At 48.6% G+C, this 14,080-nt stretch overlaps 1 protein-coding gene across 1 annotated transcript in view; it reads right to left on the bottom strand.

Annotated features, from left to right (window-relative positions):
- The window catches only part of ELP1 (elongator acetyltransferase complex subunit 1), a 56,218-nt gene that overhangs the window by 28,420 nt on the left and 13,718 nt on the right, over positions 1–14,080 (bottom strand). The window contains exons 11-18 of the mRNA XM_004600288.2: positions 12,990–13,220; positions 11,839–12,009; positions 8,620–8,719; positions 5,566–5,748; positions 3,668–3,774; positions 3,250–3,353; positions 842–895; positions 623–728 (exon numbers count right to left, since the gene is read on the bottom strand). Of these exons, the coding sequence (XP_004600345.2) occupies positions 623–728; positions 842–895; positions 3,250–3,353; positions 3,668–3,774; positions 5,566–5,748; positions 8,620–8,719; positions 11,839–12,009; positions 12,990–13,220 (1,056 nt within the window). The remainder of the gene's footprint in view (positions 1–622; positions 729–841; positions 896–3,249; positions 3,354–3,667; positions 3,775–5,565; positions 5,749–8,619; positions 8,720–11,838; positions 12,010–12,989; positions 13,221–14,080) is intronic.

Raw genomic sequence — 14,080 nt, 5'->3', positions numbered from 1 at the left:
CCAGCAACACCTGGTCCCCTGGACACTGACCAGTATAGTTCTGGAGGCTCCAAACCACTTCTGGGATGGGCCCAGCTGATCCCAGCACCACACCCTCAGGCCCTTCCTCTGAGCCACTGGCTCTTGGCTAAGAATTGCCATAAGGAGCTGCAGGCCTCCTGAAGACCATTTGAACCAGCCCAAAATTTAACTTTAAAATAATGTGATCTTAGGATGCTCTAGTCAAGGTATGATTTCTATCTCTGGAAGTCTGACCTGGCACTGACTTAAATGAAGTATGAAGCTGAGGCTGGAAGCTCCTAAAGGTTTAGGTTTATGCCTTTCTGATAGTTGCAGTAGGTGAAGAACTTAAGTCCTCAAGAGCCAGGGAATCAGAACAGAGGTTAAGGTATGTGCCTTCTATGTGGCTGACCCCAGTTCAGTCCCCTGTACGAGAGCACTGCCGTGTGCCCCTGAGCCCTGCAGCAGGCCCTGCTGGCCGAGAATCACTGGAAGGGGCCTCGAGACCTCCTGAGTGTTGCCCGGGAGACACCCTCTCCTCCCCACAAAATGTCATCAGGCTACAAAGGACAAAAGCCACTAGAAAGGAGACTGTTTTCTGTTGTCTACACTGAAAACTTACTTTTAAGCGAAGACTCTGTCAGGCAAAAACACTGGCAGGTATGGGAATGGGTTGTCAGCAGCAAGAACTCATCATATACCACAAATGATGTGATATTTGAAGCAATCTGCATGAGGGAGGAAGCGTGAAAGTCAGCTTTAGTACTTCAAGTCAGCCCTGAAATAGGTCCAGCCCCTTCCACCCCGCCACCCCCCGCCAAAATATATCAAGCACTTATACCTCAGTGTCATTGATGAAAAAACGACACCTGTCAGACAAACCAAGGACACACTCCTGCACAGAAAGGAAACAGGGATTACACACAATTCATATTCTTCCCCTCCCTGTCTCTGTCACTCTCTCTGTCTCTATCTTCCTCTGTCTCAATTAAATCACCATGAGATACAGTTACAAAGTTGTCCGTGATTTGGCTTCAGTCATACCATGTTTTACCCCCATCCCTTTACCAGTGTACATTTCCCACCACCAATGTCCCCAGTTTCTCTCCTTCCAGCCCTCCCCCGCACAGTCCGCTCTACAGAAGACACTTTCCTCTCTCTCACCTGCCTCCTCCCCTTTTGGTCACTCTAGTTTGTGGTACAAGCACTACCATGCATATCCCTTTACCTACTTTTCACCCTCAATTTTTCTCCAGTGATCATTTCCAACTGCCAGTCACATGATCCCTTCTCTGTCCTAGCCGCTCTCCCTGCTTTCCCCCAACTTGTGACACGCTTCCAACAGCAGGCCAGTCCTCCCGGCACCCCTTTCTATTGTCCTTGGTAATACAAATGACGCTAACCCAACCGTGAAACCTGATTTTTCCCACTACACACTTCCGCTGCTCTGTCATTTCCCTCCTACGACCTTGTGATCAGCACAGAGCACAGACAAGCAGCACGCAACTGGTCCAATCGGGACGCCCTGAAGCTCGGCCTCCCCACGCCAGCCCGAGCCCAGCCCCCACGCCACCTGGCTGTCCCCTCTCACAGCCAGACTAACAGCTCAAACTACGAACAGATCACACTGGCTTCCTAACTCAAAATCAGTCATTTCCTGTCTTGGTTAGACCGACCGACACTGCTCCCTGTCTAAAATCCCCCCTTCTATAGTTGACCTAAATAAGCTGAGCTCTTTGCAAGTTCAAAGTAAACACTGTTTACCTCGAGGGAACAGTCTTCCTTTCTTGAGGAAGGTTTCCTTTTTTTCTTTCTTCCCCACAGCTCAGAAGAGGTAGAATCACCTCACAGAGCTTCCCAGGATAACCAACAACAGTTCTCTCCATCCTCACCGCTACCACCTTCGAGTTACCTCCCAAACACCTCGCTCCTCTCCACCACTACACCCGGCTCAGTCCCTTCACTCTTTGGTCAGAGCACACTCCAACTCATACTGACACACTGCAAATTCCAGGGCGAGAGAGGAGCACAGAGGGGAAGGCCTCACAAGCAGCCAACCTCAATTTGGTCCCGGGCACTGTCTGGTCCCCCAAACACCACTGGGAGCAGTCAGTCTCCTGAGCAGAGCCAGGAGTAGTCTCAGAGCATTCGAGGGCATGACAAAAAAAAAAGGCAGAAATAAATATATTACTTAAAAGTTTAATTCTGACATTTCTGGGGAGAAATAATGATAGTTCTTGTAGACTTCGCGATTTTCCTTTTAGTCCAGTTCGAAAGAGGAAGGAGTTCGACCACTGAGCTAGCTGAAACACACTCATTAATGCCATCTCTCGGCAGAGCAAGATCTCATAACCATAACCATATGCAAAGAGAGGTCGGGCAGTGCACTCTCTTGGCGGTCACTGATTGCTTCTTTCAGTATGCAGTCGGTGTCAGTCAGGAGAGTGTGTTTTGGACTGCAGCGATAGCGCAGCAGGTGGGGCATTTGCCTTGCACCAGCCACCCGGGTTCGATTCCTCCGTCCCTCTCGGAGAGCCGGGCAAGCTACCGAGAGTATCCTATCCGCACGGCAGAGCCTGGCAAGCTACCCGTGCGTATTTGATATGCCAAAACCAGTAACAAGTCTCATAATGGAGATGTTACTGATGCCCACTCGAGCAGATCGATGAACAACAGAATGACAGTGCTACAGTGCTAAAATTTTACAATTCCAGAGGATTAATCAGCTGAGTTTTCTGGTGACTATTGTATCTATCTATAGAAAGAACAGCCACTTGAAAATTTAAATGACAACCTATTAAGGATTATTTTCAAAGTCACATTTTTGTCCTCATGGGTATGGAGTTAAACTCTGAATGTTATGCCCAACTAGGGCTAGAAGTTTCCAACTCAATTATTTTTAAATTTATACCTACAAGGAAACTAACCTGCTACGTGCCTGGCAATCTCATCCTGTTCACCAGATGGAGAAATTTAAGGCTTAAGAAAACGAGACAACTTCTCATTGTCTGCCTGGGGATTTAGCAGAGATCCAAGACTGCCTTCAAAGCTCCAACACTCTACCTTAGACTATTATCAGTATCTGAGTGTCTAAGTGATAAAACTTTCATCCTTTAATTTTGGGGGCGGGTGGGGACGGGACAGTGCTGGGCACTGAACCCACCGTCTCACACAGGCAAGGCCCAGAGCATTAGCATGGAGCCACATGCCTAGGACTTGGTGGTCCATGTTCTGGCCCTGTTAACTTACCTCCCCTCCAACCTGGGCCAATTCCATCTGCGTGCATGGATATGGAAACCGAACAGGAATTCCGTCAGGATTCTTCCAGGGCTCAACAACGTGAGAGGGGGACTCTGCAAAATTGGCGGGAGAGGTTTACAAAAAGCTCTCTGCTCCTCAATAAAAATGTGCAACACCAGTACTTCTGCAGACACTTAACATGCATTGTGGATCACTTTGGAAACTCAATAGAATACTACAATTTGTTGCAAGAAAAAACAAGAGTAGAGTGCCACCTTCCAACTCCTCTGGACTAGGGGTGTTCTAGGGTCGCTGAAGGACCTGCCAATGAGTGTGGCACCGACCAGAGATGCACAAATGAACGTTCTCCAGAATGAAACACCAGTGTGAAGTCATAAGTGTACTTCCCTGAGATTCTGGTACTTACCCCAAAGATACTTAAATATCTGGCCATCAGCAAGCTGCAACGCTATGGATTTGGTCTTGGAACTGCAGCATGCACCAATTATCACCCCATCCACTGTCACAGATGAGCTGGCAAGTTCAAAAAAAAAAAAAATATGTGAGAGATTTTTCCCCTCAAAAATAGTGACATTTCATGAGCTTTTCAAAACAACAGAACAAGCAATCTCTAGTGACACACTTCCTGCTTCAATACAGGTGTCTATGATACACAGTTCAATTCACACACACACATGAACACACATTGTTAACAGAAAACCTGGTGAGCCCACGCCCAATACAGCAAACAGCGCTACTAGGACAAGTTTCTGACAGCGGGCCAGTCCTCCTATTTTCCCGGGAGCTAGGTGTCTACCCTGGGAAGGCACCATCTGGCTCTGGCAATGACTTATTACAACATACTGCAGTATGTTACCAGGTACCGTCTTCGCCAGACATGCAAGGCAGCAATAAATCTGTCTTCTTAAAATACAAGCCATAAAGTAAAAATGCCTGTAGGAAAAGGAGCACCTCTTATCACTACCATTACAGTGTTGGTTCACAGAAATCTGGGGGTTTTCCCAGATGGAAAATTATTACGATATACTGTTTATTAAGTCAATAAACAGAGAGACAGAGATGTTTTAAAGGAAGTGGAAGAGATAGCAATAAGCACAAATGTCAGCCAAAGCTAACATTTATTCTAAGAGGTTGTAACCAATATCCAAACATCTCTCCACACCCTCCGCCCCCACTTGCAAATACCCAGAACTCTGTATGGGTGAGACATCTGTAAAGAGGGCAGAGAACAGACACTAGTGATAGTGGACGTAGGGCTGCATCCTGGCCCCCCTGTGCGGTGCAATGAATTGAACTGGGGTTGGCCAAGGACAAGGCAAGTGCCTACACCCACCCAATACTATATTACTGCTGTATACTATCTTCCTGAACTTTCTTTCTGGCCCCCAAAATATATCTGAAATGACTTCTCACCGTCTTTATAATAAAGTATATTAATGCATCTAGCTCTTCTTTCCATAAACTGATAAATTTAACATTTGGAGTAGAAATCTGCATAGTTGAGGCACACCTAATAGAAACTTCAGTTTTTCAAAACTGAGTGCTGAACATAGATTCTGCCCTCAGACTTAGTCACAGAAAGGCTCTTCCAAACTCTGAAGTGGATCTAATGAGTCATGAGATGAGAGGGAAATGACTATATTAGATTATCATACATGACAAAGATGCCAACTTTGGACCGAGAATTGTCAGCGTAGAAGCCCAAGGAGCAAAGCTTCAATGACAGATGAGTCTTGAGAGGCCATCTTCTGGAAGAGCAGTGCAGACGGCGCTATGGACCACGGGACAGGGTTGTCATCTACCTCAACTGTCACGTGAAGACACACTCGGAAAGTGACGACAAGCAGGGCAAGGGAGCAGTGACATGTCAGCAAAGAAAACCGGAAGTTCTCTAGTGTAACTGCACTCGAGTGTCAAACAGGATGGAAAGAGGGAGCAGTTAGGAGAAGCATTTCTCAGTCACCCCCATCAAAATGAAGTGACACGCAGAGCCTTAATAATAGATTTCTAAACCGTAAGTTCTCAGGAGCTAGTTCATTTCTGCTGAAATGAATTAAGATATTTAACACAACTTTAAACGTCTTGCTTCATCTACTGGTTTCTGACTTTTTTTTTTTTCTTCACCATTTCTTGAAGTCTTTTGAGTCTGTATTCTGACCCGACTCAGACTTAACCCTCCTGGTAAGCAAGTCTAGTAAGGAAGCCCCTGCCGGGCTCACCGGAAACCACTCAAGTCGTGTGCAGATACAGAGCAAAACTCATTCTGAGCAGCAGCCTGGGGAGCAGAGGGAGGTGCTGCAATACCTGACGCTGAGCTGTCCCTGCTCCTCATCCATCTCGGAAGGGGCCGCGGTCAGATGCTGAATGACAGACCGAGGGCTGGACGGACTGTGGCTGACAGCCAGGAAAACGTCATCTTGGATCCAGGCGATCATGCTGAGCTTCAGTGGGTTGACTTCCTGCTCCTCACCATTCGCAAACTGAATTCTATTATCAAAATTGAAGAATGCCCAAGAAGGAAATTTTAAAAACCAGTGACACTTTCCAAAACTATGAACCAATGTTGCTTTAATAATAATAGTAACAATATGCACGCACACATATATGGGATGGGGTGACAGTACAGCAGGGAGGGTGTTTGCCTTGAATGTGGCCAACCCAGGTTGAATCCCCGGCACCCCGTATGGTCCCCTGAGCCCAACCAGGAATGATCCCTGACCTCGGAGCCAGGCTACAGGTTTAGCCCTCCAACCCTCGCTGAAAATATATGTAGTTTTTAATTTTATTTACCAAGGCACTATGGCTTTATTTACCAAGGCACTTCTGAGAGTTCCTGCATACATGTTCCATGCAAGCACCATGCCCAGACCAGAGTGCCTGCTCCCTGCCATCACGTCCCAGAGACCCCTCCAGCTGTCTCCATCTCCCTCCCTGTCTCGCCCAGCTAAGCTCGGTTCTAAAGACCAACCTTCCAGTTCTGTTTCCCTTGGTCATTTACTGCTCCCTTTACACTGCTCCCTTTACTGTACCTTTTTTTTTTTTTTCAGAGACTCTGCTTCTGAATAGTCTTTTCTGATTTAGAAAATTCTGTATTTTTTCATTCCCAAGGGTTTTGAATTTTTTCTCCATTTCTGTTTGTGATTTCCACTTTCAAATTATCATGCTCTGGAAGAATAGTTGATTTCTACCATCTAGATTCTAGGAAGATATATTTTGTGACCCAGCATGTGGTCTCTCTGGGATAATGTCCCATGTCCAGTGGGAGAAGAATGGTATCCACTTTGGGGAACAAAGAGCCCTTCATATATCTATTAGGCTCATCTCTTCCATCTCTTCCATCAAGGCCTGTTTCCTTCCCGATTTTTGTCTGGTTGATGTACGCAGCAGTGAGAGGGAGTGTCCAATTCTCCTACTACCATCATAAGCTATCATCTTCCTTCCTGTCCGTCAGCAATTGTAAATATTTGACAGTCCATAAGGTCCACGTGCATATAGGAGTATGAGTTCTTCTAGATGGATTGATCCCTTGACCATTAAGAAGGAATCACCTCTCCCCCTTACAACCTTTTTTGAATCTGAAGGCAATAGATCGTCTGGTCACCCAGACAACACAAGTATGGTCACGCCAGTCTTACAGGAGCTGTTTGCCTGTGAGAGTATTTTCCATGCCTGACTCTCTGATTACCCTGACTGACAAACCTCTTAAGTATTTGGAGGGCCAAGCCGGAGATCATGCCCAATATGAGAAAATCCAAAACTACTGCTTGCCTAGCTGAAGAATACCTTAGAGCTCCTAAGAGTTATGTGTCTTGTTCTCTGAGATGCTTACACTTGAAGGGGACATTTCTGGAAACTGACCACACAAGATAACGACCTGCCCCAGACCCTGGCCAAGAGCCGAAGTTCTGTTCTGACCGGCGTTCACGGTGGACTGCCCTGGAAACAGGGGCCTTAGCAGAATGGGCTTGACCCTAAGTCCCTCCCCACACCACGACTGATCAGCTGGACGGACGGCTGCCCTGCCCCGCCCCCTGCCTCAGGAGCCTGTCACATCCAATCAAGGAGAGTTTTTGCTTTGCTATCTCCTGCAGGAATTCATAACGGCTGTTTCTTGCTGCCATTTGTTGCTCAAGCAGCAAATCCTGGGCAGGGAGGTGGGGAGTGCAGGGAGACCCGGAAGAAGCTGGGTGACTCACCAGCCTTCCTCCTCGCCCAGCTCCTCCAGAACCCAAACTCTGCTGTACTCCCAGTCCCAAGCGGGAGCGTTGGCACCTCCGCTTCTCACCAACGCTATGCTGTCCTCCACCCCCAACATCCCCAGGCATTTGCCCAGGACCAAGAAATGCATTCTCAACGGCTTGCATGGCTCTCAGCTTGGGCAAATAAAATGATACTCCAAACTGCCTTAAACATTCTAGCTTGCTTTAAATTTGTCCTTTACTGGTTTCAGGTCTCTGTAATGAAATAATTCATAGAAGTGTTATTTGAAAAACGACTAAGCAGGGCTGGAGGGAGCACAGGCATTAAGAGAGGCCCTTGCCATTCAGATTCCCAGTACCATATACGGTCTCCTGAGCACTGCCAGGAGTGATCCCTGAGCACAGAGCCAGGAATAAGCCCTGAACATAGCCAGATGTGGCCCAGAGTCAAAAGAAAAAAAAAAAAAGAGTATGAAAGAGAAAAACTATGATGAATTCATTACACAGGCAGTGCCCCCCAAATACACTGGATGGATACCCAAGTACATTAAACATAATGAATATATTTAAGAAAAATATATAGTCAGTTCATCATTTCCATTAATTTAGGAATAAGCTATCCTCACAGGCAGAATAGTTAGTTTAAGAACATAGGGTTTACCAAATTGACTCCTCACAGGAGTATAACTGTAATCGATAACTTGGCCTCTGTCTACCTGAGACTTTCAATTACACTCAGTGTTTCAGATATTGCTTCAGTGGGAAGAGGCACTGCCCAGCTGGGGGCCTCCCAGCAGCGTCTCTGGAAATTCTGGAGTGTGGACCAAAGCCGAGAGAGGCTACCTATGTTCTGCCACGCTAGCAACCCCTACAAGGCTGGCTTACACGAACAAATGCAACCCGGTGATTTTAGGGAGAAACAAGCACTGGGCCACTGAGCTCCAGGTCAGCTTGCGACCCAGGCCGCCCCCGCCACCCACCAGGATATGGAACAGGCGGACGTACAAAGGGACGCATTTCTCCGAGCTGAGAACCCACAGCCTGGACATACTCCTAACTCGTTCCCATGGCAACAGGCACAAGTGTCAGGCGGCTGGAGCTAGGATTAAACGCTGGCTACTCCCTTTCCCAGAGCCCAAGAAGACTGAGAACCACCAACCTGTATCTCTTTTCCAGGTGAGGCATTGTAAAGAACACTTTCAAGCCACAGCCACCCGCGGCACCTGGTTTCACCGTGGGGTCCGCACTTGCACCATCACCTAGAAAAACACAAGATGCACACACGGTCCCAGTGAGGCCTGGCCCATCCCCCCTGCGTGGGGCAGGCGGGCACCTGCATTCAGAGTTTCAGAAAGCAAATAAGTCACACGGCGATACGGCCACCTAGGAAATGCCCACAGCCCCGCCCCTCGCGTCTCTGAAGCTGCCTGTCTCTTGCTAGCAGTGGTCGCCCTTGTGCCCCGTGCCTTGGGAGACCAGGTGGAGGGGCAGTCCCTCGAGTCCTCTGAAGTCCTCCCGCCACAGAGCGCGACTCCTTCCACTCCTGATCCCGGGAGCAACACGCAAGTTCTTCCAACCCTGTCAGAACATCACACTGCCCCACTTCGGCCCACTCTGAGTCACCTCAGGCCTCACCTGGATCTCTTTATCCTTTTCAGTTTATGGCAGGGAGGGAAGGGGGGAGACGTCCCCCCGGCAGTGCTCGAGGGCCACTCGCAGTGACCCCTGGCCCGTGCTGCCCAGGCCCAGCAGGGCGGTGGTGCACCGTGAGCGCAGCCTGAGCGGCGTGGCTGACCCAGCACCAGAGTCCGGGAGGGGACGAGGGCCGTCCCCCTGCACCGTCCCACCCCTGCAGCCTCCCGACTGCTCTTGGCTCTGCCTTTGGGGCCACACCCTGCAGCGCTGCAGGGTCAGTGCCAGGGTGCTGGGGGACACTCCAGCGTCTCTCATACACAGCGGGCACCTCTGGGGCTTTTTCCGTATTGTCAGGACCACTGGCACCCCAGACCTGTCTCCCTCTCAACTTCAGCACCACGTCACAGACAGGCACGTCACGTGCCCCCTCTGCCCGCCCTGGCCTCTAGCTTACTGACCTCAGAGCCCACCACATGCCTCTCTGCTCTTCATCTGAGGAACAAGCATTTCTCTGCAGCTTAGGACCTGAGCCAACATCAGTACCTTGACTGTTCCATTCGAACCAGAATATTCTTTGTCTCAACCTCTTAATTCTTCCCTGTCTCATTTCTTTGGAGTTAATTAGCACACAATATTCCAGGGCTGGAGAGGCATCTCAGGGGGTTGCAGCCTTGTTTGCAGTCAACCCTGGTTCAATCCCTGGCATAATATATGGTCCCTGAGCGGTGCCAGCAGAGCCAGGAGTCAGCCCAAAATAAAATAAAATGCAGCTAAGGGCTGGGGAAATGGCTCAAAGGGATGGAGCAGATGTTTGCAAGAGGGAATGCTGGGTTTGAGAGTCCCCCGATACAACAGGGGCTGGTCTCCAGCACCATAGGGAATGGACCCCCAACTACCACCCCGATATAAATAGAGTTTTGTCCTTTCTAATTTTCCTTTACAATGAACACATTAGCTACCTGGAGTTTTTAAAAAACTATTTAAAATAAAGTTTAAGGAGTATTGTATAGTAGTCCCCACCCTAATAAATCTGCAAAGGTGTTCAAAGGCCCCAGCAGGTCACTATAACTGCAGATTCTAGTACTGAACCTTATATATACTGTATCTTTTCCTATACATACCTATGATAAAATTAAATATATAAACTAAGCACAGTTATAAGATTAACAGGGAGCTAGAGAGACAGGGCAATGGGTAGGGTGCCTGTCTAGCATGCGGCAGACCCAGGTTCAATCCTTGAATTTCCATAACCCATACAGTCCCGCAAGCACCACTAGAGTGATTCCTGAGTGCACAGTCAGAAGTAACCCCTGAGAATCACTGGGTGTATATTTACTGGTTTTAAGCAACTGGTAGGTGGACGAAGGAGGCAGGACTACTACCTGCTGGAAGACCGTGACCAAAAAACAAAATAAATATGCAGTCTTCTGGTATATAGAACTTCATCTTCGTGTGCGTGTGTGTGTGCGTGTGTGTGTGTGTGTGTTTTGCAACACTTAGTGTAGGAGGGATGAAAGCATCTATTTCATAAGTTTCATGCATACCATATCAACACACACACACACACACACAAGAAGACTATAATGACATACTTTTAATAAAAGTTCCATAAACATGGACTTTATAAAATAATTAACTTAATATTTTCAGTTGATCAGGATCAACTGAAACTGCAACGTGAACCCATAAACACAGAGGGACTGACAGCATTTCACTGACATAATCAGAGAAGCTAGAACTTAGCACAGCTAAGTAGGATTCATGTCAGACTGTGAGTCTGATAACTTACCAGAAAATCTGCTTATCAGAGTAAAAAATTCCCAAATGGGTTCCCTTCTCTCAGTAGCACTGTTATAGCACTGTCGTCCCGTTGTTCATCAATTTGCTCAAGCGGGCACCAGTAACGTCTCCATTGCGAGACTTGTTGTTACTGTTTTTGGCATTTCGAAAACGCCACAGATAGCTTGCCAGGCTCTGCTGTGCAGGCAGGATACTCTCAGAGCTTGCCGGGCTCTCCAAGAGGGACAGAGGAGTTGAACCCGGGTCGGCCGCCTGCAAGGCAAACGCCCTACCGCTGTGCTATCACTCCAATCCTGATCACAGAATACACATATAAAAACGAAAACAAATTTCAGGCTTTTCCAGAGGGAAGGTGACCAGAAACCAGGAGTCACAGCACAAGGGAGGATGCCTGGTCAGAGCCCCGAGCTGATCTCCTGCCCACTCTTACTTCTCCAGGTACTAAAGCCCATGGCAGCTCTTTGCGCCCTCCTCCATAAAACAGGAGACTTCTTTCTCTAGTACTCTCCAAGGCAGATAAAGAGATGAAAGACAATGAAAACTCAAACACATTAAAAACAAGTGCTCTTTTAAGTTAGAGTAGGGGCTGGAGCGATAGCACGGGGCATAAGGCACTTGACTTGTATGCAACCCAAACTATTCAAACCTCAGCACTGCATACGGTTCTCCTTTCAGAATCATCAGGGGTGGTCCCTAAGCACAGTGCCCGGGAAAGACACAAGCACCACTGGCACCCCAAATCAACAACAGAAAAAAAAAAAAAAAGTCAGTAGAATTGAAAAATATTTTTCATCCCCAAAGTCACAAGCCAATTAAATGGCATGATGATAATGACGTCAGTTATACATTTCAAACCTTTTAGGAAGAGCATGGCTAAGTATAGCCAAGGCAACATTTGGTGTAGGAGGGAGGAAAGCATCTGTTTCCTACGCCTAACACATACCGTATCGATAAACAGAAATCTGGTTACTGGCGTCCAGGACCGCGAGGTCGTTACTCTTCTGAGGGTGCACAGAGAACATGACTTGGTTCACGGGGTGCCGGAAGAGCACTTGGTAGGTGGACATGGGAGGCGGGACCACCATCTGCCGGAAGACCGTTACCAACACCCTGTCTGCATGGGAAGAAGAGGAAGACGGAAACCATGGAGTCAACCCACCACGTGAAACACGGTGGCAGGACAGCACAGAGCTACCAACAGTTGGGGCACCTCTTAGACGCAAAGTTTGATGTTTTGAGGAAGCGGGAAGCAGGCAGAGGCAGGGCGAGCACCATGGGCTCTGCGGGGGTCACTGCCAGATCTGAAGTGTGGACCGATTTTGCGCTTCAAGAGACTAAGGCGAAAAGGGTCAGGAGGTCAGAGCTCTAGCTTTAGTTAGCCCCAAATTGAACCAGATTAAACCCCGGGAATCAATCGAAGTCTTTAAAGCACGGCCCTGCCTTGCCCCACGGATCTGTACTCAAGCATAGCTGCTGAGCAAATGCCCCCTCAGGGTGGGACTGTGAAGTCAGAATTACGACCCTGAGAAAGAATAGGAATTTTCCACACCCTACCTCACACTACAACTTTACACGCTCACTTTCCGTGCTGCTGTGCGCAGTGAATAAACTGCATTTGTGCAACTACTTCTCACCTCGTTTCTTCCTGTTCACTCACTGTAAAACACCAACCCCGTCTCCTCCTGGCCAGACGTCGGTGACTCAACAGAACATACTGGACATGGCTGTGACTGACAACTATCTTATCAGAAAATGAAGGAACTGGGTGGTACAAGGGTCAAGGTCAGCCTCCCCGGGCAAAGCCAAGGCTCTCGAGTTGCGTTCTCCTTCAGGGCAAAAACCTCCCATTCCCCAGAGACCCGACAAGGACACAGTAAAGGGTCTGAATGCAGTGCCATTGGGCATGAGGGTGGGGAACGGGGACATTGGTTCTCAGAAGACCATATGCTCCCCCAAAGGGCATCCCCATCTCATCAAAAAAAATAAAGCTTACTAAGCAGAAACGACGTTCCCCACACTGAGACAAATGACACATGAAGAGGCCCTGGGCACAGAACCCTCTGCCGCCACCTGACATGCGACCCCGCTACTTACTTCCACTGATGACGGCCACGTTGGCCATGTCGCTGGAATTCTCTCCCGTGCTCCGGTCAGTGGCCCAGTGCCAGTCATAGCAGAGATAATGCCAGCCCTGGCAGAGGACATGCAGCCGGAACGGGGTCACCGGGTCCCATGTCAGAGACACTATCTTGCTCTTCTCACCAGTGTCAAAGGGCAGACTCTGCTTGAGATACCAGTGGTAGTTGCCCACGGTCCAGAGCTGGACTGCAAAGGGACAGGCAAGGACGGACGTCAAAGCGCGCGAGGAGTCGGCCCGCAGGGCAGGAGCGCAGGCTTCCCGGGCTCCAGGCCCCAAGTTCAGTCCCTGGCACCCAGCACCGCCCCTGGGAAAGCCCCCTGGCCCTGAACTCTGCCCCCAGCACCAAGGCCAAGCAGCACCGCACCGCAGGCCTGAACACCTGTCCGGCCTGGCGCCAGGGGGCGGAGGAGCTGGGCATCACTAGGAGAGACCCCTGGGGCCTGAGCACTGCTGGGGAGACCTTCCCTCCTGCCCCCAAGCACACATTGATTTCAGCTTCTGTCTTCAAACTTAATAATCCTAATGACAGAAGGGCACTAGGACAAGGTAAGTGTTTGGGGGCTTTTTTTACAGTGGGAGGCTTGGGGGACATACCTGACAGTGTTCTAGGGTAACTCCTGTCATTGCTAGAGAGTTGGTCACTCCTGGGAGTGCGCAGGGAGCTAACCTGGCCCCTTGGCATGCACAGGGTACAACCCAGCCTGCTGACCTATCTATCTCTCTAGTGTAAAGAATGTTTTAATGAGGACTTTGCCCCATAAAGATTCAGAAAGGGGAAAAAAGCACCTGCCAATTAGATTAAAAATATTAAAATAATCCATCCAAGAATACCGGGCAGCATCTCCACGCTCTATTAGGCGCAAAACGCTTATCACTTTCTTCCAGAGGCTTTGTATGCAATTAGGTTTAGGGCTACCTGGAATTAAGTATAATTTAACTGGTCCAAGGAGATTTGCAAGCACATTGCTCTTCCAACATCATTAAGAAAATAAAACCTAATCCTTAGTGGTTGGGGGAAAAGGGTACAATCTTTTGGTTATGAGAA

The sequence above is a fragment of the Sorex araneus genome, chromosome 1 (genome assembly GCF_027595985.1).
Source record: "Sorex araneus isolate mSorAra2 chromosome 1, mSorAra2.pri, whole genome shotgun sequence".
NCBI lineage: Eukaryota > Metazoa > Chordata > Mammalia > Eulipotyphla > Soricidae > Sorex > Sorex araneus.
Note: the sequence above shows the minus strand (reverse complement) of the source record. Positions and strands in the feature narration are given on the sequence as shown.